Genomic DNA, 23,613 nt, shown 5'->3' with positions numbered 1-23,613 from the left:
GTTCACCGGTGTTAATATCCCCGCTTCCTGGTTGTCAGAGGCGGCTACGGTGATGAATTGTCGAAGAGGTACCATTCCTTTTGTTTACTTGGGGCTGCCTATTGGAGGTGATTCTAGAAAACTCTCTTTTTGGAAACCTGTTATCGATTGCATCGTCTCTCGTCTGTCGTCGTGGAACCATAAGTTTCTATCTTTCGGTGGCCGTCTAGTTCTTCTAAAATCAGTATTGTCCTCTCTGCCGATTTACTTTCTTTCCTTTTTCAATGCCCCTGCAGGTATAATTTCTTCTATTGAATCTCTTTTTAAATTTTTTTTCTGGGGGGGTGGTGAGGATTTTAGGAAAATTGCTTGGATAAAATGGGAGTCAATTTGTACTCCAAAGGAGGTAGGAGGGCTGGGGGTTAAGAGGATGGGTGCTTTTAATTTATCTCTTTTAGGTAAATGGTGTTGGAGGATGATGGTTGATAAAGAGGGTTTGTGGTACCGAGTCCTTAAGGCTCGTTATGGTAAGGGGGGGGGGGGGGGGGCGGTTGAAAGAGGGTGGTAGCCATTGCTCGGCATGGTGGCGGTCTTTGTGTAGGATTCACGAAGGGGTGGGTGAGGGTGTTGGTAGTTGGTTTGATAATAATATTCGGAGGTTCCTTGGTAATGGGAGGAGTACTCTTTTTTGGCATGATATTTGGGTCGGGGAAATTCCTTTGAAACTAAAATTCCCCCGCCTTTTTGAGTTGTCTGTTGATAAGGATTGCTCGGTGGAGAAGATGAGGAGGGAGTTAGGGGCGGTTGAAGGGTGGAGGGGGGTGTGGCGTCGGCGATTGATGGCGTGGGAGGAGGAGAGTGTGAGGGAGTGTTTTATGTATTTCCATAACATTGTTTTTCAGGAAAATGTCGAAGATACTTGGAAGTGGTTGCTTCATGGATATTCCGTGAGTGGGACTTACCGTTTTCTTACCATATCGACTGAATTGGAGGACAGGTCCCAAGTTGTAGACATTTGGCATCAACAAATTCCTTCTAAGGTGTCGGTGTTCGTGTGGCGCCTTCTCCGCAATAGGCTTTCAACCAAGGATAATTTGGTGCAGCGGAGGGTTTTATCTCTAGAGGATGCGGTTTGTGTGGCTGGTTGTGGTAGTCAAGAAACAGCGACTCATCTATTTTTGGGTTGTCATGTATTTGGTTCTATTTGGTCACAGGTTTGGCTTAGGCTTGGTCTGTCTATGGTTTCACCTTGTGAGATACGTCAACACCTCACACAATTTATCAATATGCCTGGCTTGCCTAGATCTAGTCATATGTTTTTAGAATTATTTGGTTTGCATCGGTTTGGATTCTTTGGAAGGAAAGGAACGATCGTGTGTTTAAAAACACGGTCTCGACACCTTTCTCCCTCATTGACAAGGTTAAAATGACATCTTTTTTATGGTTAAAGTCAAAGCAGGCAAGTTTTTCTTATAGTTATCATAATTGGTGGAATAAACCGCTCCTCTGTATGGGCGTCCACTTGTAATTTTGTTTGTTTTGCCTGTTTTGTTGTTCTGGTGGTGCTTTGCTTTGATTAGCACCTTGTTCTTGTAAATAACTTTTGAGTAGTTCCCATTTGCACATCTTGTGCGGGATAAACTACAGTTGTCTATATATATATATATATATATATATATATATATATATATATATATATATATATATATTTTCCATTTTTGTTTGTTCAAAAAAAAGATCAACCAATCAAATGGTAATTTTTAACCAATCAAAAGTAAAACAAGATCAAACCTTGAAAATGCAACATTGTTTTTTTAAAGATGACAAACTAATTAACCCAATAAAATTGACACCGGAAAAATCTGATTTGAGACATTGAGAGAGAAGCACACTCCAAGGTCACAACTCTCAATCCAACACCATCATACCAACCCAAGTGGGTTGGAATTCAACATAAATTTCTTGAGGTAGAGTTTTGCCAGCCATTGTGATCTTATTGGCTCGAGAGATTAATCGTTGCGGTTACGTGCAAAGGATCCCAGTTCATACTAAAACAAAATAAAATTTTAAAAAATAAAAATGAAAATATTTGTGAACGCATAATCTCATATTCCTAAAATTTACCAAAATGTTTAAAGATACATATTTTAATTATTTTCACTAGCGAAAAGACGGGCATGTGCGTGCCCGTCTTTCCGCTCTTTTTATTGGGCTAACGTTGGAAAATTATGATTGGTGTTTTTTTTTATGAAATTTTGATTTTGATTAAAACTAAAAAAAATAAATGTCTGTTGGTTTCAAGTTATAAAAAATCAAACTAACCATGATTATCTATTTCAATGACACCAACAATATAACAAAAAAATATAATCTAATTTTTTTAATGACACCAACAACAATTTTATTATAGAAAAAGTTGTATAAGGGTATAATTGGAATAATAAAAAAGTAAGTATAAATATACTCATCAGTTTGTTACACTTTTAAAACGATAAAGGAAAAAGGAAAAAAACCAGACATATATAAATATATATATATATATATATATATATATATATATATACACACACATTCATATCGTGTTTGTTACATTTTTTTAATATTTAAATTTATTCTTATCTATTTGTTTCATGTATTATTTGTATTGAAAATTGATGGTATTTTTGAAAAGAGTAAAAGTCAGCCCAAAAGAGCTGAAATGAGTTATTTTCTTTATATATAGTATAGATGAACGCAGCAGCATCCGTAAATTTGAAGGAGAAAATATACTAAAAATGTTACCTGCTGTTTGTTTTTACAAAATGTTAAATATCTCTCGAGTTAAATAGGACCGCAACGGATTCCCCTCTAATAAAATAAGACTATAATGGGTGACACAACTCTTTCATCTAAAGTTTTGATGTTGATGCATTCTCATGATTATATTTCAAACTATAACCTTCAATTAAGTTAGAAGAAATCCAACCAATCACATCTAAACACACCATAGGATTTAAAGATGTTATGATTGTATATGATATTTTTCTGAACCGGAAGAGAATGATTCAATAGTCTAAATTTGAGTGCAAAAGGTGCTTAAACTTATATACAAACAAGGATAAAGAAGGGTTAAATATGTTTTTGGTCCCTATAAATATGTCAACTTTTTATTTTAGTCTCTCTAAAAAATTTATTCAACTTTTAGTCCTCCAAAAGTTTTCCATCTTCACTTTTGGTCCCTCCTTTAAAGTAAACTCATATGTAGAATTCATATTTTTGAATAAAATTTTGCAAAAAATTTTATAATATTATAAGAATCTCTCATAAAAAAAAAATTAGAATTTTTTAACAAAACATGAATTAAATATAAATTTTATATTTTTGTGGTTAAATTTAATTTATGTTTTGTTAAAAACTTCTAATTTTTTTGGAAGATATTTTTACAATATTCTACTACACATTCACAATTTCATTAAAAAAATACAAAAATTAAATTAAAAATATGGACCAAAAGTAGTGATTGAAAATTTTATAGAGACAAAAAGTTGAAGGAAAATTTTAGAGAAACTAAAACGAAAAGTTGGTATATTTATAGAGACCAAAAACATATTTAACCTAATAAAGAAATATTAGATAATTAAAAAAAAAATACCATGAGGGGTGGAATAAACACATCTATCCCCTACAAAGGCAACCAAGATGGTCAGCATACCACTCATAAACAATTAAATTTTATATACCTTTTATGTTTTTTTAGGGGATATGCATTTCTTGTTTATATATTTATCAATGAAATAAATCAAAATTTATTGATACTTTTTATAGATTATTAATAATTATATAACTTTCATGTAAATAGTTAGTAAGTAGTAAGTAGTAACTAGTTAGTAATTAAGGAAACATGTGACTTCAAGACTTAAATCAACACAATAACACCATTCTCCTTTCATCTTCATAAGGTGGACGCTGATAGGCTGCCCGTTTGTAGAACTATCGAGAGGGAGAGTGTGCTATGTACTTCTAAGACTCATAGATGAGGAAACCTTTAGGAACATTGAGAAGTCATACCTTTGGAAATATAGGAACACTAATTTAAGTCTGTATTTCAATTACCTTTGAGTGAGTAAGACCCCCATGAACCGTCATGTGGATCAACAAGTGCAACTAGACATGCGGAGGGAATCGACCAACATCTCTGAGAGTGTAAGACCCCACACGTAAGGATCATCGTGTGACCAACAGGTGCAACTTGACAGCTGATTAGGTTTAATGCCGCAACGAACTCATCACTTAAATAATCTACTTGAAATACGATACTTTACTTACACTTTATTACATGACAAACGATTTTATACACTTACCTAATTTGACCATCAGACACTTATTAAAATATATGGGCGTCGTGATATGGCAATTTAGAAGCCTTTTTTCTGATAGAACTCAAAATGGTTCTCTAGTTGAAAAAGACATAACTTGTCCATGAGTAGTTTCCACGTGCTTTTGAAATACGTCTTGTTAACTCTACTAGTTTATTTTCTTTTATTCTTTAAATCTCGTGCATGTATTAATTATCAAATTGAATATCTCTTTAAATCTTTTCTTTGGAGTGGGTGTGAGCAAGCCCAAAAAAATTAAATGTGTTAAGTGAGATAGGGTTTGTATGTGTCAATTTAATATTACTATGCTAGGTAAGTAGTGTTGGAGATGAGGTGGATAAGGAACATTTGTGGTTTAAGGTGATTCAATCTAAAGACTATGGATTAAGGGTGGGAAACGAGAGTATATGAGGGTAAGAAAGGTAGAAGAATATCCTCATATTGGTGGAGAGTCATTCAATATATTTGATTATCGTGAGGAGTTGGGAATTAGAGAGGGTTTAAAGATTTTTTGTTAAAAAATGATGATCATGAGTTTTTTTCTTCAAATGGAAAATGATAATAGTTAGTTTATTAGATTAATATTTTACCCATTCCTTCAGAGTTGACTTTTCCTTTTGGTCAGATCCTTGGGCGCAGGGGGCTTCTTAAGGAGAGGTTCAATAATTATATGGTTTGTCTTTGAATAAATTGTTTGTTTGTGAGACGTTTAGGAGGTGACGACTTTTGTTTGGGAATAGAACTTTTGTTGGAGTACTGTTTCTCTCTTTTGCAAAATATTTCTTTGAAGGATCAAGTTTGTGACATGTGGATTTGGATGTTTGAACAAGTCATACCAGTTCTATGCTAGAGGGGTATTTTAGTTCCTCACTCAAGCGCCTTCAGACAGAAATTCAAAGGTTAGAGTATAATTTGGAATAAAAAATTAAAGTATAAGTCTCTTTGTGTGTTTGGCGTTTTTAGAGAACATGTTACAAACAAAAGACAACTTGGTGAGACGGATGGTCTAGATACTAATTCTCTCATGTGCTCGGTTGGATGTGGTGCAGTGGAAACTATGAATCATATATTTATTGAATGTGTGTTTTTTATCGAAATTATTTGGAGCGTTATTTTAAATTGAATAAAAATTGCTTGTGCTTTAACTAATTATCATATTAACCATTCCATCCAATTTTGAACTTGATACTATTCAACCATGCAAGGATAGTGTTATTATAAGTTTCATTTAATAATTGATTAAAAGCAAACAATATTGACAAAAAAAAAAAAAGCAAACAACAAAAATCCCTTTCAAACCAAACAAATATTCGGTTGTATGGGTTACCGACGTACCATATGAAAATCGCTTAAAAAACTGTTAAGCTATGCAAAATATAACATAAGCTATGTAATCACAAAAACAAAAATTGTTATTTCTTTTTTACTCAATGAAAAACACCTTATTTTTTCCTATATAAAAAAAACATGGTATGTCTTTGTATGTTATAATACTGAGTGAATATGTTGTAAATTGAGAACTTGCTGCAAGCTTTGTACTTTAAAATTTTGAAAGCTTTTCGGTCGTAGTTTTATATTTTTAGCTTATTTCTAAACTTCGAGTCACATTTTAATTCTAATGTATTTTTTTTATTAATTTTATGAATTATTTGCACAATCACCTTTGCTCGCTTTTATGGCCATAACTGGAGTTTTGATTGTCAGAATAAGGTATCTGAGTATTTGGGTCGTTTGAATGTCCTATTGGTCGAGACAGCAAATTAAGGAGGCAGTAAAGATGATTATGAGATTTGGGTCGTTTGTTTTGTATTGGGTTTATTAGCATTGTGCCTGGTTTGTTCTGACTCAGATCTTAATTAGGTTAAAATACAGACGCAGACCCCATATTTAACAAAGAAGAGGTCATAATACAGACGCAGACCCCATATTTTTCTAACAATAAACTATCTCCAAGAGGAAATTTTGATGGTCTCTGCAATCTACTCCACCTTCCGATTCTTAGAAGAAAAAATAACCACATTATGCGCTTTTCAAATTTTCAAAATTGTTGCATGACAAATAAGTGTTAAGTCCGTCCTCTCATCTCATGCCTTTTTGCCAACAAAGAGGATGAAAAGTAATCAAGGAGGAAGACACTTACATGTATGTAGAATGGTTGGCTATAGGTTTTTTTATTGATGTACCAACCCTTAGATATGTTTTTCTTTGGGTATCTCTTTTTTTATATGCAATAGGAATAAAGTACCCTTATACTTCATCTGATAAGAATTTTTCTAACTGGTAAATTGAATATATATTAAAAAAGATAGAGTAAGAGAGATAAACCAAGATGCATCAAGGAGAAAGAAAGAGATACAATAAGACAAACGACAATACAAATAAAAGAAGACAAAGATGAATAATACAATTGCTTAGCTTAAACGGTTGTTACGAGAGAGAGAGAGCGGGGGGGGGGGGAGGGGAATGGGTCCGCTAGGGTTTTTCAAAATGTGAGGATGGGAAAAGTTCACCAATGGCATGGGAGAGTTCAAGAGTTGGATAGGATCTCTACATCCTTTTTCTTCTCTAACATTCCAGAAGGATCATCTAACAGTGATCTTGTTGGAACACTAGTTAATTCTAGTGAAGAAAATTGGAAAGAAAAACACTATGAAAAAAAACTAGTGTGTGGGTGTGACTTAAAAATGTCCCACATTGAAGGGTCACCCCAACTAGTAAGTGTTTATATACGGGAAAAGTGACCTCTAAGGGTGTGCCCTTGGGGTACCCAATTTTGTGAACGGGTGAACGCTTAAAAAAATTGATATATATTTTTTTGTCACTTTAAAATGTTAAATTAATTAATTAATTAATTAATTTTTCATTATACGAAAGTGTTACGCGTAACAAATTGATGTGTTACATTCCGACCCGATCCAAACCCGTATCCAGAAGCTTCCGGATATTTCCAATTAAGAAAACACGTTTGCTTGAGGATTAAGCAAACTTAATCCCCAAGTCACGCGTAAAACGCGTTTGCTTAAGGATTAAGCAAACTTAATCCCCAAGTAACTCTGCCTATAAAAGGAGAGCTCGCCCCACTCATTCTTCACACCAAAATCTCACAGTTGATGCTTCCTGTGCGGTTTTCTCTCTTCTCCCTTTCGATTTTAACAAATCGTTCTTCTTCTTCTACTCCTTTCTGTCCCTTCGGTATTAAGAGTGTTCTTAAGACCATAGTCCCTTGGTCTTAGGTTCATATTCCCTTCGATAATATATGATCTTAACAATATATATATATATTATTTTAAGGAGAAATGGTGGTATCACCATATTTGAGTGGTCGTGGTGCCATATTCATGTTTTGGAGAAGTTAGAATGGTGGTAACATCATATTTGAGTGGTCTCAGCACCATAATAGAATGGTAATAATACCATATTAATTTGAACGGTTTCGAATAGAGCGGTTACGTACCGTATCGAGTGGCTTCGATCAAACGATTGAGCCATATTTTGAGGGTGTAATTCTCGAACGATTTATCTACAGTGCAGTAGTTAATCGAACAGTTGTAGCTGGGCTTGTTTTATCCTGGAGGTGGCGTGGTTGATAGTCTACCTTGCACAACTTTGGGTAGTGCCACGAAACGTCTTAAAGAGAGCGACCTGGTCGTGACTCAACCTAGTAACAACTTCGGTAGATGATAGAATTTGGAGATTCAAATTTAACAGTTTGGAAATCCAAAAACAACAGATCTTTTCAAGGTCTTTGCTCATTTTGGTTGGGTGGGGGAGGTTTAAATTCTTAAGAAGGTAGACAAATGGGGTAAGAAGTTTGGGTTTGTCAAGTTTAAGGAGGTGGATGATGTGGAGGAGTTGGAGGGGAGGTTGCAGGAGGTGTGGGTGGGGGAGGTGAGGTTGAAGGTGAATATAGCTAGGTTTGGCCGTGAAGTTTCTAAGCAAACGGTGCCGGAGGCCCAGAGGCACAGGGAGGTTAAGGAGGCTTTGGTGGTGCCTTGTAGATCTTTTAAGGAGATGGCGCAAGGCTCCGGTAGTAAGCATGGCGGTGTGTTGGTGGAATCTCCGGTGATGGAAGTTTTGCCGACGAAAGGGGTGATGGAGGAGCTTCGGCGTTTCGTGGGGTACATGCGTGTCCCGACAAAAGCTAAAAAAGTTCAGATGTGGTTGTTTATGGAGGGATGGAAAAGTCTGAAGGTGGCACCAATGGGTGATAACATGGTACTGATCCCTTCTAAGGTAGAGAGGGAGGTAGAAAAGGCGAGGAAGGAGAGGAAGGAGTGGTCGGAGGCTCTGTTGTGAATAAACGGTATCCTCAGATGGTGGCCAAGATGAGAAGAGTTTGGGTGCAACTATGGGGAATACCTTTTGTAACATCCTAAAAAACTTATCCAAAACAAACTAAACACTCTTACTCTCTACTAATCATGATTATGGATTAAAACACAAACTAATAAAAGTAACTTCATAAGAAGCTTTAAGGATTAAAAAAAAATAATTGTTGTACGATTTGATGTGAAGCTGCTATGGAGACAATTGAAGCCATTTTCAACTTTGTTATTCATTATTCTACTTTAGTACTCGAATCCAAAATCCATAAAATAACCAACAAAACAAAAAAACATAAGAAGTTTAACTAGCAGCATATTTGTCACATCGATCATACATCATTCTTCTTCATTAGGAGGCAACTCGTTCAAGTCGAATCCTAATTAAACGTTTGCCTTCATTAGACTCAGATGCAGCATCAGAGGAGTCCTCTATCTCCATTGGCTAGCTTTCATCATCACCTAGTAACAAAAGAAAAACATTCAAAATTATAATTATAATTTCTTCATTGTAAAATCATTAGTTCGACAAAGGAAAAAAATATTGTTAAATTAAAAACCAATAAGTTATTAAAAAAAAATTAAAGATATATTTAGATGCCTACATGAATTACATCTCATAAAATTAAGCAACACTCAAATTGAACATATATATGTTTTTGTGTATGGTGCAATATTTTATGAATGTTCTATACACAAGTACTTTGAAATCAAAATAATTAAATGAAAAAAAAATTACATAACATAATTTAATTGAATCTTGGACATGATATATAGCCAATAAAACCCTAGGTCATTGGAGTGTTGACCTAAAAATTATAGTGTGAGAAAAAAACATGACAATAAATAGCTTTGAGTTAGGAAATTAGGTTTTAGTTTTACCCTCATATTGATCAGGTTGAGGTGGGATAGCTGTTGATGTGGACGGAAGTGCATAAAAACCAGGAGGTGGTGAAAAACCATTAGCACCACAAGAAAGCACTGACATTCCGAGGCACAAAATTCCTCGGAAATCGTCCAAATCTCCTCGGAATACCAACTTTTTCCGAGGAACTCATGTCCTGGAAAAATAGTTGGTTGCAATCCAAATACCGAGGAAATTTCCGAGGAACTTTTGTTTCCGAGGAAATATGTCCTCGGAATTAAGATGTGACGGCTGACACCAGACTGGCGCTCCTGTTGTGGCTGACATAGAAGTGACTAGCATTTCCGAGGAACTTTGTCCTCGGAATGTATTATATTTAAAAAAAGAATAAAATTATAATTATTTTCCTGTTTCAAAATTTTAAATTTCAAAAAGTGCCTGTTTTTAAATTTCAAATTTCTAAAGAAGAGCCAAATATTTTAAAATTCCAAATTTCAAAAAAGCGTCAAATTTTAAATTTCGAATTTCAAAATAGCAGTAGCACACATATGCATTTCAAAATAAATAGTAATCCTAGAAAAAAGGCTAAATGAGAGTACAAGTTACATTAAAGCTCAATTCAACAATACATATAGTTGATAAAAAAAAAAAGCAAGTTAATCACAACTTCAATTTCAATATTGAATCAAGTGTATGAAGCTAATTACAATAACATTGCGAACAAAAGCTTGGCTTATACTCCAAATAGCTAGTTTGTATTTATTTTTATTTTATTTTTTTGAAAATTAGCTAGTTTGTATGTGAAAATATTTTCTTCACGTCAAATTTAATTCTTTAATAAATTAAACATTAACATTATATAAAACAGAAAGAAAGAATAGTGAGCCAAAGATAGACATGACCTGGTTAACTTTTTCATGAGTTTTCATTCATTCTTCTTAAACAGAAAGAAAGAATAGTGAGCCAAAGATAGACATGAGTTTACATTCTTCTTAATTAGACGTTTCAAAAGAGAATTGATGCCTACAAATACAAAATCCGAAGTACAGAATAATCCTGCAACAAAACAACATACAGCCGAACCAGAAAAAGTACAACCTATAAAAACCTGCTAAAAAGCCAAAGGAACCACTGTCACTCAAACAAGCGAACCAATAGCCACAAGAAAACAGTCCAGCAAGAACAAGCAAAGGAAACTGTCCAAAAACAGTCCAGCAACTCAGTTTGATTCTTTTTAGCTTCTATTGAAAGATTTGAGAAGAATCACTAAAAATATTTCAAAGATTATAAACCCTAATCACCAAATCATACAACAAAAGGATGAGAATACCTTTGAATATTTGATTGAGTTCTTCAATGGTTGTGTGACCCAGCTTTGGTTACTGTAAAGGAGGATTTGGTGAGAGTTCTTCAATTGTGAGAAGGAAAATTGCCGAGTTTGGTTCTGTGAGTGAGTGAGAAGCGCTAGATCTAACCTTGAGAGAGAGAGAGAGAGAGACAGAGTGAGACAGAGAGGAATGTGCTCCCAAATATATCAAAATCCTTGTTACACGCTTTGAAAAGAATTTGATAATGACAACATGTTTTTCGAGGAAATGTTTTCCGAGGAACATTTTCCTCGGTATTTAACTTGGAAAAGTGAGCCACACTGACTTTGCAGGTAGGAGGAGCAGAGATTCTGACATGGACATACCGAGGAAAAAGTTCCTCGGAAATCCTTAATTTCAGCGAGAAACCATTGTTCCTCGGAAATTTTTGGTCGGAATACTCAAGCTTTCTTGTAGTGTAGGATGACAACATAAATAGTGTTCTTGCAAATGCTTCATCACAGCAGCCCAAGTGGGAAACACATGTTTGCATCTATGACAATGTGGGGATACATCCTTCACTTCACAAATATTACTCTTCCTCCTCTTCATAGCTGGACCATCACTTCCACCTTCTCCATCAGCTGCCAGCTTCCCATTCTCACGAGCTCTGAACTCCACCAAGACTTCAAGAGCGGTTTTCAGGACATCATCTTCCTCCGTACTTAAAGAACTCTGAAGGGTAGTTGGGTTGGTTTCTTTGGGGGATTCATCATCAGAGGGAGGGTCTTGAGGGGACTTGTTGTTGGTGGGGGTTGAATTCTTGGAAGGGTTAGGGTTCTGCATGTTGAAAATGAAAACAAATATGAAGAAAAAAGACAATGGAAGATTGTGTTTGGGTTTGTGTTATGTGTGTGTTTTAGTGGTCTATTTATGATGGTTGATGATGTTAGACGATGATTAATGTAATATGATTTTGTCTTTGATTTTTAGGTAAAAAAAGATGGCGGAATCGGTATCATGTATTTTAGTAAAGTTTTTTTTTTTTATTTTTAGAATAAATGTATTTTAGTAAAGTTTTTTATTTATTTTATTATTTTATCAGAATATTTTTTAAAAGTTAAAATGATATTCAATGTACATATCGTTTGGCATTAGATTTGTTAGGACAAATCGTAAATACCGTGCGATTTATTACCAACTGGATAAAGATTTCCTAGCATTTGATAAGTAGATATTTCTACAATCTTCAAAATTAAATTAACTTATATCACATTGTTCATACTAATTCATTGTATTTATTTGAAGGATCATAATACATTGTAGGGAAATGCTAACTGGTGCCCCTGGAGCATTGGTTAAAGATATTAAAAAGGAAATTATATAGTAGTTAATACATTGAAATTGTGTAATTAATTTATAATAAAGTCAAAAACAGTTTCCTTTTATGGTAATAATTCATTTTTATGGTATGCTTAACCAGTGCCCCGGGGACACCGGTTAGCAGGATCCTACATTGTATTATTGATTATCACATCACACAACATTGATCATAATACAGTGTATGTATTCATAAATTTAAGCTGGATATGCGTCATAATTTTCAACGGTGACCTGTGAAATTTTAAAATGTTACCAAAATTAAGGTTTCTTTACTTTTTGAAAAATAGTTTCAATTTTCATTTTATAAAATTTGTGTTACTTTTAAAGGGTAGTTTAAATATGAATCTGGTCCAGATTGTACATTTGTACTATTTTTAGTAAATTTAAATAAAATTGTATTTTTGTTCACCAATTTTTTATTATTATAAAATTTATTTTTATTAAAAATGATAAAGATATATTTTGAAACATTTTTTAAAGGTCCATATCAGACACATTTGTTAATAAGGAGAAAATGGGTTTTCAAAATGAGTCGTTGTGAAGAGAATGAATAAAATGTTAGTTAGGAATGATGGATTTTGAGAAACAATGAAAATAACTCTTTAAAATCTTTCCTTATTTTTAAGGAAGGGTCTTGCCAACAAGTGTTCTTAAACATTTGTTAAAGATTAAAAAATATTCCCTCCGTCCCAAATTGTATGACGTTTTGGGCATTTCACACATATTAAGAAATGCAATTAATATTGTGTGGAAAAGAGATATTATGAGATGTTTTACAAAATTGTTCTTAATAAATAATATGGGAAAGATAAAATAGATAAGGTTATAATAGGAAAAGTGACATTAATGTTACATTGGTATTGTAAAGCGACATATAATGTTGGACAAATTTTTTTCCCTAAGACGACATACAATTTGGGACGGAGGGAGTATAAATAATTGATAAATTTTATGTAAAAAAATTACTTTTTAAAGTTTTAATGCATTGAATGCATAATTTCCAAGACAAAGTTTCTTCTTTGGATTTTTTAACATGTATTCCAAGAGCATCTGTTATCATTTCCCTTTATATAGTTTCCCTTTTTTAACATGTGTACGTTTGATATCTGTAGGTGCTGATGATGTGCGTGTATGAGAGAGGGTTTTTTCATGTGATAGTGAGAGGAGCAGGGCCGGCCCACAGCCCGTCGAGACTGGGCTATGCCACTGGGCCTCCCAATTTTTGGGGCCCATAATATTTTTTTTTATATATAAGACCAAAACAAAATTCATTATATATCAATAAAGATAATAAATAGATAGTTGCGCTGCACTGGTTCGGTGGTAAAGCCTCATGCATTTTTGAAATTTTTTTTTTCTGCCCCTATCACAAAAAAAATGATATATCTGCCCCTAGTTGAAAATTATTGTTGTAAATGCCCTTGTTCTTCATTTGAAATGGCGAGCATCACATTTTTTCAACCATCCTCTGCAAGCTTGCAGGCTTTCTCAGACTTTCTCTGACTTTTCTGTGTGTTTGTAATTTCATTTGGCGAGCATGTATATTTAATTTTTTTTTCCATGTTCAACATATCAAATGGCGAGCATGCCATATTGTTGTTTTTTTTTAGTATTTTTTTTTGCTTGCTCATATGAAATGGCGAACATGCCATTGTTGTTTTCTTTTTAGTATTTTTTTTTTGCTTGCCCTTTGAAATGGCGAGCAAGCAAAGGCCATTTTTTTTAAAAAAAATGCGAACATGTTTTTGTGATCTTTTTCCATGGTTGTTTTAAAGAGCAGCATTGTGTTTAATATATAAAATGGCGCCATTTTAGTTTAATTTTGTTTTTGAAAGAATATAATGCAAACGTTGTGTATTATTGTTTAATGAAATTAATATAAATATTTTTAATTTTAATAATAATTATATTAATTAAGATAATTTGGAATAAAATACATTACGAAGAAAATTAACTACTGGTGATTAACAGTTGGACAATTTCTGCGAATATGACCGGTCTTGGAACACAGTCCACATTTTCTCGGTGCTTTTTCCACAACATCCATTTCAGTCAAGATGCGAGTACTGTTTGGACGACCTTTCTTTAATCTTCGCATGGTTGGATCGTGGCAAAGCTTTGGACCTTCATGCGGGGGCCAATAACTTTTGTCTTGGACTACTTCGAACCTTGTGTTATAGATTGCGTATTCACTCTCATTTGTAAACACAGCTGGTATAAGGGTTCGATAATCATGACGAAAACTAGAACACGCAGCTATAACATGAGAACAAGGCAAATGTAAAGCCTGAAATTTTCCACAATCACACCACCCTGCCTGTAGGTCTGCCTTGAATGTTCCCATCGGTCTTCCCTCCCTATAATTGATTGTTTCACGGACAGAGAAAGTATACCTTTGTCTGTCGAATTGATCAACTTGGTGAGTGTTGGACTTAATCACAGATTCTTGAATCTCCTTCATACAATGATCCGTGAATGGATCACCAGAACCTACCCTTGCATACTCCTTCTATGCTCTATTGGCAAATAGACACGCCAACCTATAGTAGGTTGATTGGACAAGAGCTGTGATAGGGAGGTTGCGAACTCCCTTATAAATGTTGTTCCATGACTCGACAATATTAGTTGTCATATGACCCCATCGTCGACCCCCGTCATGTGCCTGAGTCCATTTTTCTTTGGGTATATTGTCGAGCCAAGCTAATGCCTCTTTGTTTGCCTCTCGAATTTCATTACGATAGTATTCGAACAAGGGTATGTTCATGGCATGCCCTGCATTGTTTGAAAGAAAATATTCAAATATATTAAGTAATTAATATCATATGAAATGCTAAAAAATAAAAATGTTTCATGTTTGTACCCATATTTGAAACTTTATCCTTAAGTTCTCGATCCTTGATCGCCCTGACAAAATTCTGTTGGATGTGCCGAATGCAGAACACATGAGTTGATCCACTCCCGTGCCAGCCATTTTCTGGGTTATTGAATGCACTTTTTATAGATTCATGTCTATCAGAGATCACACAAACATCTCGTCCTGGTGTGACGTGGTTTCTTAAATTTCTTAAAAAAAAACCCCATCCCTCCTTTGTCTCACCTTCAACCAACGCAAAGGCGATTGGAATTGTCTTGTTGTTTCCATCTTGTGCAACTGCCAACAACAATGTCCCTCTGTACTTGCCGTACAACCACGTCCCATCAACGTGGATAACTGGTTTGCAAAATTTAAAACCTTCGATGCAAGGATGGAAAGCCCAAAAGAGACGGTGGAACTTTGTGGTCCCATCTGGGTTCGGTATAGTTTTCAAGTCTACGATGGTTCCTGGATTTGAGTTTTTCATGACCATTAACCATTGTGGAAGTTCTTCAAAAGATTTCTCCCAATTCCCGTAAATAGACTCGATCGCCTTGTTCTTTGCCATCCATGCCTTTCTGTATGTGATTGTGTAATTAAACCTTTCTCGAATATGTGCAATAATCATACTAGGCTTAATCGATGCATCCTTATGCACAAGTGACTTGATGTTCTCGCAAATGACGTTATAGTCAAGCTTGCGGTGATCCTGTGACATTAAAGATGATGCGCAGTTGTGCGGCCCAACCAGAGTGACAATCTTCCATTTCCCACTTCTTTTACTAAAGGATGCTCGCAATCTAAATATACACGCTGAATTGGTACATCTAATGACATACCTCGTTTGATCAGATTTCTTTACGTCATAATCTAGTGATTGTTTGACGTGATAATGTCTGATCGCGACCACACAATCTTCTTTGTTGTGAAACTGCATTCCTTCTTCAATACCCCCATCAACTGGAAGTGGGATTACGCCTTCCCTGTCCATGTGTCTGTCAATAACATCCATATCAAGGTCACGCATGTGGAGTGGAGGACAATATGCTTCTCTAATATGAGTGGGTTCTTGTTGCCCCTGATGACATGCTGTCATTACGTAATTTTTAGGACTTATTTTGACATTTTGATAGAGTTCTAAGCAACATTAAGTGTCCAGGAGCAGTTAAAAGCAACAAATTTGGAAGAACTGGATTGAAGCCAATCGTACTGCGATTCTCTAATCGCAATGCGATTTCTTGAAGTCAGAGAGCATGTTTTTCAAGAAGCTGGATCGTAATACGATCCAGCCAATCGTGATACGATTTCAAGAAGGGCTTTTAAGGAAATTAGGGTTCAAAGAAGCCATCGTGGTACGATTTGCAAATCGCAATGCGATTATGGGCGATCCAGAAGTTGCCTATTTAAGCCCAACTTACTCTCAAACATGAGGATTACGATTTTGGAGAGCTAAAGTGCGATTTTAACACCCAGAAGGCTACAGCGGAGAGGATTTCATCATCTCTAACCCAGTTTATGTATGTTTTAATTCTTCCATTGATTATGCTATTTGTAAACTCAATTATGAGTAGTTAAATCTCTTAGAGATTAGGTCGGAGATGAACCTATGTAACCCTAATTGATCATATGTTGCTGTGAAACTCTATTGTTTATTAATGAATTTCTAGTCTTTATTCAATTCAATTGTTCTTAATGCTTTTTATATCCTGATCAAATATAAACATGATTTTGTGAGATCGAATGACTACTGACCATAGCTTTCGACTTAGACCTAATTGAATTGTTCTGATAAACATGGTTAGTCTAGGAATAGATAATCGTTTGTTAGTGATATTAGGTTAACGTTCATAAAACCTTCAAGGATTATTAGACCACCTAAGGAATTAGGGGCTGTAGTTTAAGAAGAGGGTCCTAACTCAAGGGATTGATTAGGGCTAATTTGTTAACTATCGTGAAACTAGAAAATCATTAGTAATAATAGGTGCAGTAACCAATTAGGGGAAACATAGAGGATTCGAAGACCTGATCTCATCTCTCTCCATATTTTCTTAATCAAATCTTATTCTTTTAATTGATTCCTTAAAATCAAACCAAATCTACTGCCTAGTGGCAAAACAAAATAAACTTTTATATATCCTATTTTTATAACGCAATTGAATTATTGAAGTTAAAAACAGTCCTCGTGGGATCGATATTTTTACTACTTCGATAGTATTTGGTGCACTTGCCAGAGATCTATCAGCCCCTGTGATGGGTGCAAAATGTTGGCCCAAACATCGTCGTCTTGACCGTCTTCGTCGTCTTCCTCACCTTCTAAAAGATTAAGTAATTCCTCATCTTCTTCACTCTCATCGCCAACTTCTTCTTCATGTTGAATGTCTGGCACGTCTTGAAATTGGGATGATGGTTGTGTATATATGGGAGGTTGTGACGATGAAGGTGCATATTCATCGAATGGTTGTGGTATGCGACGGGTTTGTGGTGTGTATGGATTTTGAATTGGTGTTGATTGTTGGGTTGGATATTCTTGTGTGTAAGGATATTCATGAGTGTAAGGATTTTGAATTGGTGTTGAAATGTCGTGGTGTTGAATACCATCCTCAACAATGACATTTATCTCAATAGACTTTGCTACTTGAAGATTTCTATGAACTTCAAACATGTTCACAACATCGTCATTATCTCTAATACTTGTGTCTTCGAAATGAACTCCACCCCCTCCAAAAAAACGCCGGGTTTCTATAGAAAATCCGAGATACCACTTTGTTATCTCCTAATTTTAGCTTTTCTTCTATTCTTTTTTTCAAGTGTGCAAAGGTACTTTTCACACTGATGTTGAAGCCAAATTTTTCGTTACTCTTAAAATAAACACCAAACTCATTTCTTAAAACTTGTCCATTGCAGTAGACAATGAAAAATACATTTTGGGGTGGTGCCATAACTGTTTGTTTATGTTGTAAAGCGTGTTTGATGAATCACAATATGCCATTCCACTGCATATATAGACCTCGCCACTTGTTATACCGGCAAAATTTTGTGTTCTATGTTCAAAATGGCGAGTACTTTACATAAGAACACTATTTATTTCTGATTTGAGATGACAGTGCAGTCAGTGTTTTATATGACTATTTATCTCTGCTTTGAGATGACAATGCAATGCGTGCTTTACATAACAACACTATGAATTGGATTGTATTATTGCATATGCACATGGGAGGAGCTACGTTGCCAGGTCTGTAGGCACGTCCCCCCACTATTTTCTCTGTGCCAATATATATGGTATAGGTATATATATATATATGCATGACATGCTAATATACACATATATATAATATAATATTGCAACTTCATAAAGTATAATACAATATAACAACATATATTACCCATTAGTTTCATTCACTGGAAAACAAATCCATTCATTTCTTCCCTTGGTTTTTGTTTTATTTTATTTTTAAGAGGTGCCCTAATCATGAGTTCACCGAGAAACAATACCTCCAAATCTTCACTGAGGGGGTAACACCAAATACTAGAATGTTCTTAGATGCTTCCGCGGGAGGTAGTCTCAAGAGCAAAACTGATCATGAAGTCCAAGCTTTAATTGAGAACATGGCTGGAAATGAGTATCGGGCTGAAGCTAAGAAGAAAGAAAGAGGAGTGTTTGGGGTAAGTGAGCAAACTGCTATCCTTGCTAACCAAGCAGCTATGAACAAACAAATCGAAGCTCTAACTAAGGAGTTTCAAGGCTTCACTTTGGCTCATAAGCAACAGCAAGTGGCTGCAATCAAATGTGACTTATGTGGTGAAGAACATCCCAATGGTGAATGTGTTCCAGAAGGATCAAGTGAAGAAGCTAACTTCATGGGAGGTTATCAAAGGCAGAATCAATACTACAATTCAGGCATCAATAAGCATCCAAATCTAAGCTACTCAAATAACAATGCTTTGAACTCTCAGATGCTCACTCCTCCTCAACAACAACAAAGGAAGCCATCAGCTCTTGAGGAAACTATGATGAACTTCATGAAGATGACTCAAGGCAACTTTGAAGAGATGAAGAAGAGTCAAGAAGCTGAAAGAAAGAACAATGAAGCTTCTAGGAAGATGCTTGAAACTCAACTGGGGCAATTAGCTAAGCAATTGGCTGAACAAAACAAAGGTGGATTCTCAGGTAACACTAAAGACAACCCTAAGAATGAGTCTTGTAATGCTATTGAATTAAGGAGCAAAAAGGTTTTGACACCTTTAGTTCCAAAAGCTCCAAAGAAGGGTGATGATGTAGTTGAGGTGGAGGAGAATGATGTAGTTGAAAAAAATGATGAGGGTGTAGTTGAAAAAGAAAATGATCATGGAGTAGTTGAAAACGAAAGGAAGAAAAAAATAGAGGGAGAAAAAAGTGAGAAGTTAATTGATGAAGATTCAATCTTGAGGAAGACGAAGAGTCAAATATTGAAGGATGGAGACAAACCACAGGTTATTCCATCATATGTGAAGCTTCCATACCCTCACCTTTCGAAGAAGAAAGAAAAGGATGAAGGTCAATTCAAGAAGTTCATGCAACTTTTCTTACAACTTCAGGTGAATATTCCTTTCGGCGAAGCTCTTGATCAAATGCCGTTATATGCTAAGTTCATGAAAGACTTGTTGACTAAACGAAGGAAGCCTAAGGATGATGAGAACATTGCACTTTCTGAAAATTGTAGTGCTATTCTTCAAAAGAAGCTGCCACCTAAGCTGAAGGATCCTGATGCTTTTACTATCCCTTGTTCAATTGGACCGGTAGACATTGGAAGAGCTTTATGTGACTTGGGAGCAAGTATAAACCTGATGCCTCTTTCAATGATGAAGAAGCTTAAGTGTGGGGAACCAAAACCAACAAGAATGACCATTACTTTAGCTGATCGGTCAATCTCTTATCCTTTCGGTATACTTGAAGATGTGCTAGTCAAGGTTAATGACTTGGTATTTCCGGCAGATTTTGTGATCTTAGACATGGCTGAAGATGAAGAAATGCCACTCATTCTAGGAAGACCTTTCCTTGCAACGGGTCGTGCTTTGATTGATGTTGAACGTGGAGAGTTAATGTTGAGATTCCATAAGGAGCAGGTAGTTTTCAATATCTTTGAGGCCATGAAGCACCAAGATGAAAATCCCAAGTGTTACCGGATTGAGGTTGTTGAAGAAACAGTCGAAGATCATTCTCTTGAATCTCAACCTATTCAACCTATGGAAGGAGAAATTGTTAAGTCTGAAAAAATGGTTGAAGATGTTGGGATGAAAGAGTGTGTTAAGCAACTGGAAGCAAGCACAGAAATTAGGCAACAACAATCATCAGGAGACATCCTTGACAACAAGGATGGGGGATTGGAAACTTGGAACCATATGCCTAAGACTACTTTCACTAATCCTTGTGGTGTGTTTGCTTATCGAAGGATGCCCTTTGGGCTGCGTAATGCGCCGGCAACCTTTCAAAGGTGCATGCTTTCCGTCTTCTCTGATATGATAGAAAAGAACATTGAGGTATTTATGGACGACTTTTCTGTTTTTGGTAAGTCTTTTGATCAATGCTTGTTCCATTTAAATGTTGTACTTAAAAGATGCACCGAACCTAACCTTGTTTTGAATTGGGAAAAATGTCATTTTATGGTAACTGAAGGTATAGTTTTGGGACATAAAATAAGTGCTAAAGGCATTGAGGTAGACCAAGCCAAGATAGAGGTTATAGAGAAACTTCCTCCACCCATCAATGTTAAAGGAGTGAGGAGTTTCTTGGGGCATGCCGGTTTCTATCGGCGGTTCATAAAAGACTTTTCTAAAATTTCCAAACCCCTCTGTAACCTCTTGGTCAAAGAAAATGAGTTTAATTTTGATTCTGAATGTCTAAATTCTTTTTCTTTGATTAAAAACAAGTTGGTGACTGCACCAATAATCATTGCACCCGATTGGGATTTACCTTTTGAACTTATGTGTGATGCAAGTGATTATGCTGTTGGTGCAGTCCTAGGCCAACGCAAGAACAAATTTTTTCATGCAATTTACTATGCAAGCAAGGTTTTAAATGAAAATCAAGTTAACTATTCCACAACTGAAAAGGAATTGCTTGCGCTAATCTTTGCATTGGAAAAATTTCGTTCTTATCTAATAGGCTCCAAAGTCATTGTTTTTACAGATCATGCAGCTCTCAAATATCTCTTAACTAAAGGGGATTCAAAGCCTCGACTGTTGAGGTGGATCCTATTATTGCAAGAATTTGATCTTGAAATTCGTGACAAGAAGGGAGTCGAGAACGTGGTAGCTGATCATCTCTCAAGGCTGGAGAATGATGAGGTGACAAAGAAGGAGAAGGCCATCAAGGCCGAGTTCCCCGATGAACAGCTGTTTGCTATTGGAGAAAGACCTTGGTTTGCTGACATGGCGAACTTTAAGGCCGGCAACATAGTTCCTGATGATCTGACCTACCCTCAGAGGAAAAAGTTCTTCAAAGATGCAAACCACTACTTGTGGGATGACCCGTATCTGTTTAAGGTAGGTACTGACGGTTTGATTAGACGTTGTGTTGCAGGTGAGGAAGCACATAGTATCATGTGGCACTGCCATAGCTCAGCTTATGGAGGCCACCACAGTGGAGAAAGAACAGCTGCAAAAATTTTGCAAAGTGGATTCTGGTGGCCCACCCTTTTCAAAGATTGCCACGACTTTGTCACAAGATGTGACAGATGCCAAAGGACAGGTAACATATCAAAGAGGAATGAAATGCCCCTAAAAGGAATCATTGAAGTTGAACCATTTGATTGTTGGGGTATTGATTTTATGGGACCATTCCCTTCCTCTTACTCTTATCTCCATATTCTAGTCTGTGTTGATTATGTCACAAAGTGGGTTGAAGCGATACCATGTGTTGCTAATGATGCCAAAACGGTTGTCAACTTCCTTCAAAAGAATATTTTCACTAGGTTTGGAACCCCTAGAGTATTGATCAGTGATGGGGGGAAGCATTTTTGCAATAATTTTCTTGAAAATGTGCTCAAAAAGTATAACATTAAGCACAAAGTTGCAACTCCCTATCACCCACAAACTAGTGGTCAAGCAGAGGTTTCAAACCGACAGCTGAAACAGATTCTGGAGAAGACAGTTGCGTCAAATAGGAAAGATTGGTCTAGAAAATTAGATGACGCACTGTGGGCATATAGGACAGCCTTTAAGACCCATCTTGGGTTCTCACCCTATCAGTTAGTCTATGGGAAGGCATGTCATCTTCCAGTCGAGCTAGAACATAAAGCTTATTGGGCCATTAAGGCCTTAAATTTTGATCAAATAGCCGCTGGTAAGAAAAGAATTTTGAAACTTAATGAACTTGAGGAGATGAGGCTTAGAGCGTATGAAAATGCACTCATCTATAAAGCCAGGACAAAAAGGTATCATGACAAAAACTTAGTGTCTAGGGATATTAACTGTGGACAACTAGTTTTGTTGTATAATTCCAGGTTGAAGCTGTTTCCTGGGAAGCTCAAGTCAAAATGGTCTGGACCATTCTTGGTCAAAAGTGTGTCACCATATGGAGCTGTTGAACTAGTGACACCTGAAGGAGATCGAAGTTTCAAAGTAAATGGACAAAGAGTTAAACCATACCTAGGTGGCGACCTACCAAAAGGAAGGGTGGCACTCATTCTGAAGGACCTCTGAGGATCCTTAGCAGTCAAGCTAGTGACGATAAAGAAGCGCTGAGTGGGAGGCAACCCACTAGATTTACTTTGTTTTCAATTTATTTTCTTTATTTTCTTTTTAATGTCAAAGTCCATTGAACTTATTTCCCTATTGTAATTGCTCCTGCACTTGTTTATTATTAATGAATTTGTTTTGTTTCATGTGACCTATTCCAGTTTAGTAACAGTTGTTTGATGAAACGGTATTCCAAAAGTTCTAAAGGAGGGGTGACTTGATTCAAAGGCGAAGTGTACGGCGTTGCTAGGTAGTCACATACTCCCAGAAATCTCAACCATAAGGTTCATTGCCAAATTTGTTTTTCAATTTACTTATATTTAGATTAGTTTTCCATGCAACTACATTTCTAGAACTTGCATTGTTTCTCTATTATTGATTGGTCTTTGTCATATACACACTGAGGCAAAAGTGTTTGGTCCTGTGAGCCTTTTTGAAGCCTACCCTGATTTTAATTGTTATATATTATCCATTTCTTAGCCAATTTGAGCCGGTAGGATTAGAACTTTTTGTTCGGTGACAAACTACATTACAAGCCTAGAGACTTTTAGGACTTGTCCCTTAATGTATTTTCTGAGTTAAGGCATTGTAGAATGTTGCTAAAGATTAAGTTTGTGGTTGCTATTGGAATTTGCAACCAATTAAGTTTGGGGTGGGGGTACTAGAGAATAAGAGAACAAAAATGAAAGAAAAAGAAATTGTCATGCAAAATACACACAAAAATGGTGTATGGAAAAAAATATATGATGAAAATGAAATGATGAAAAGAAAGGGACAAAACACATTGAAAATCCGAGTAACTTCAAACTCGATTGTCCCTACTGTTGAAAAT

General features: G+C 35.7%; 1 protein-coding gene and 1 long non-coding RNA gene across 2 annotated transcripts; both read right to left on the bottom strand.

Moving 5' to 3' along the window:
• Positions 1 to 9,880: 9,880 nt before the first annotated feature.
• On the bottom strand, positions 9,881 to 11,028 carry LOC146920287 (uncharacterized). Its single transcript, XR_015011718.1, has 2 exons — positions 10,852 to 11,028; positions 9,881 to 10,762 (listed from the first exon to the last, which is right to left on the bottom strand). It is a non-coding gene; the product is annotated as an uncharacterized LOC146920287 (long non-coding RNA).
• Positions 11,029 to 14,705: 3,677 nt separating this feature from the next.
• On the bottom strand, positions 14,706 to 16,004 carry LOC146920286 (uncharacterized). Its single transcript, XM_085710717.1, has 2 exons — positions 15,072 to 16,004; positions 14,706 to 14,983 (listed from the first exon to the last, which is right to left on the bottom strand). Exons 1-2 carry the CDS (start codon positions 16,000 to 16,002, stop codon positions 14,721 to 14,723), a joined length of 1,194 nt encoding a protein of 397 aa, XP_085566843.1. The 5' UTR covers positions 16,003 to 16,004; the 3' UTR covers positions 14,706 to 14,720.
• Between the last annotated feature and the right edge of the window lie 7,609 nt (positions 16,005 to 23,613).

The sequence above is a fragment of the Medicago sativa genome, chromosome 5 (genome assembly GCF_051527215.1).
Source record: "Medicago sativa cultivar Bolivia chromosome 5, Bolivia_mono, whole genome shotgun sequence".
Lineage (NCBI taxonomy): Eukaryota > Viridiplantae > Streptophyta > Magnoliopsida > Fabales > Fabaceae > Medicago > Medicago sativa.
The sequence above is the reverse complement of the archived record's forward strand: the minus strand, read 5'-3'. Positions and strand labels throughout refer to the sequence as shown.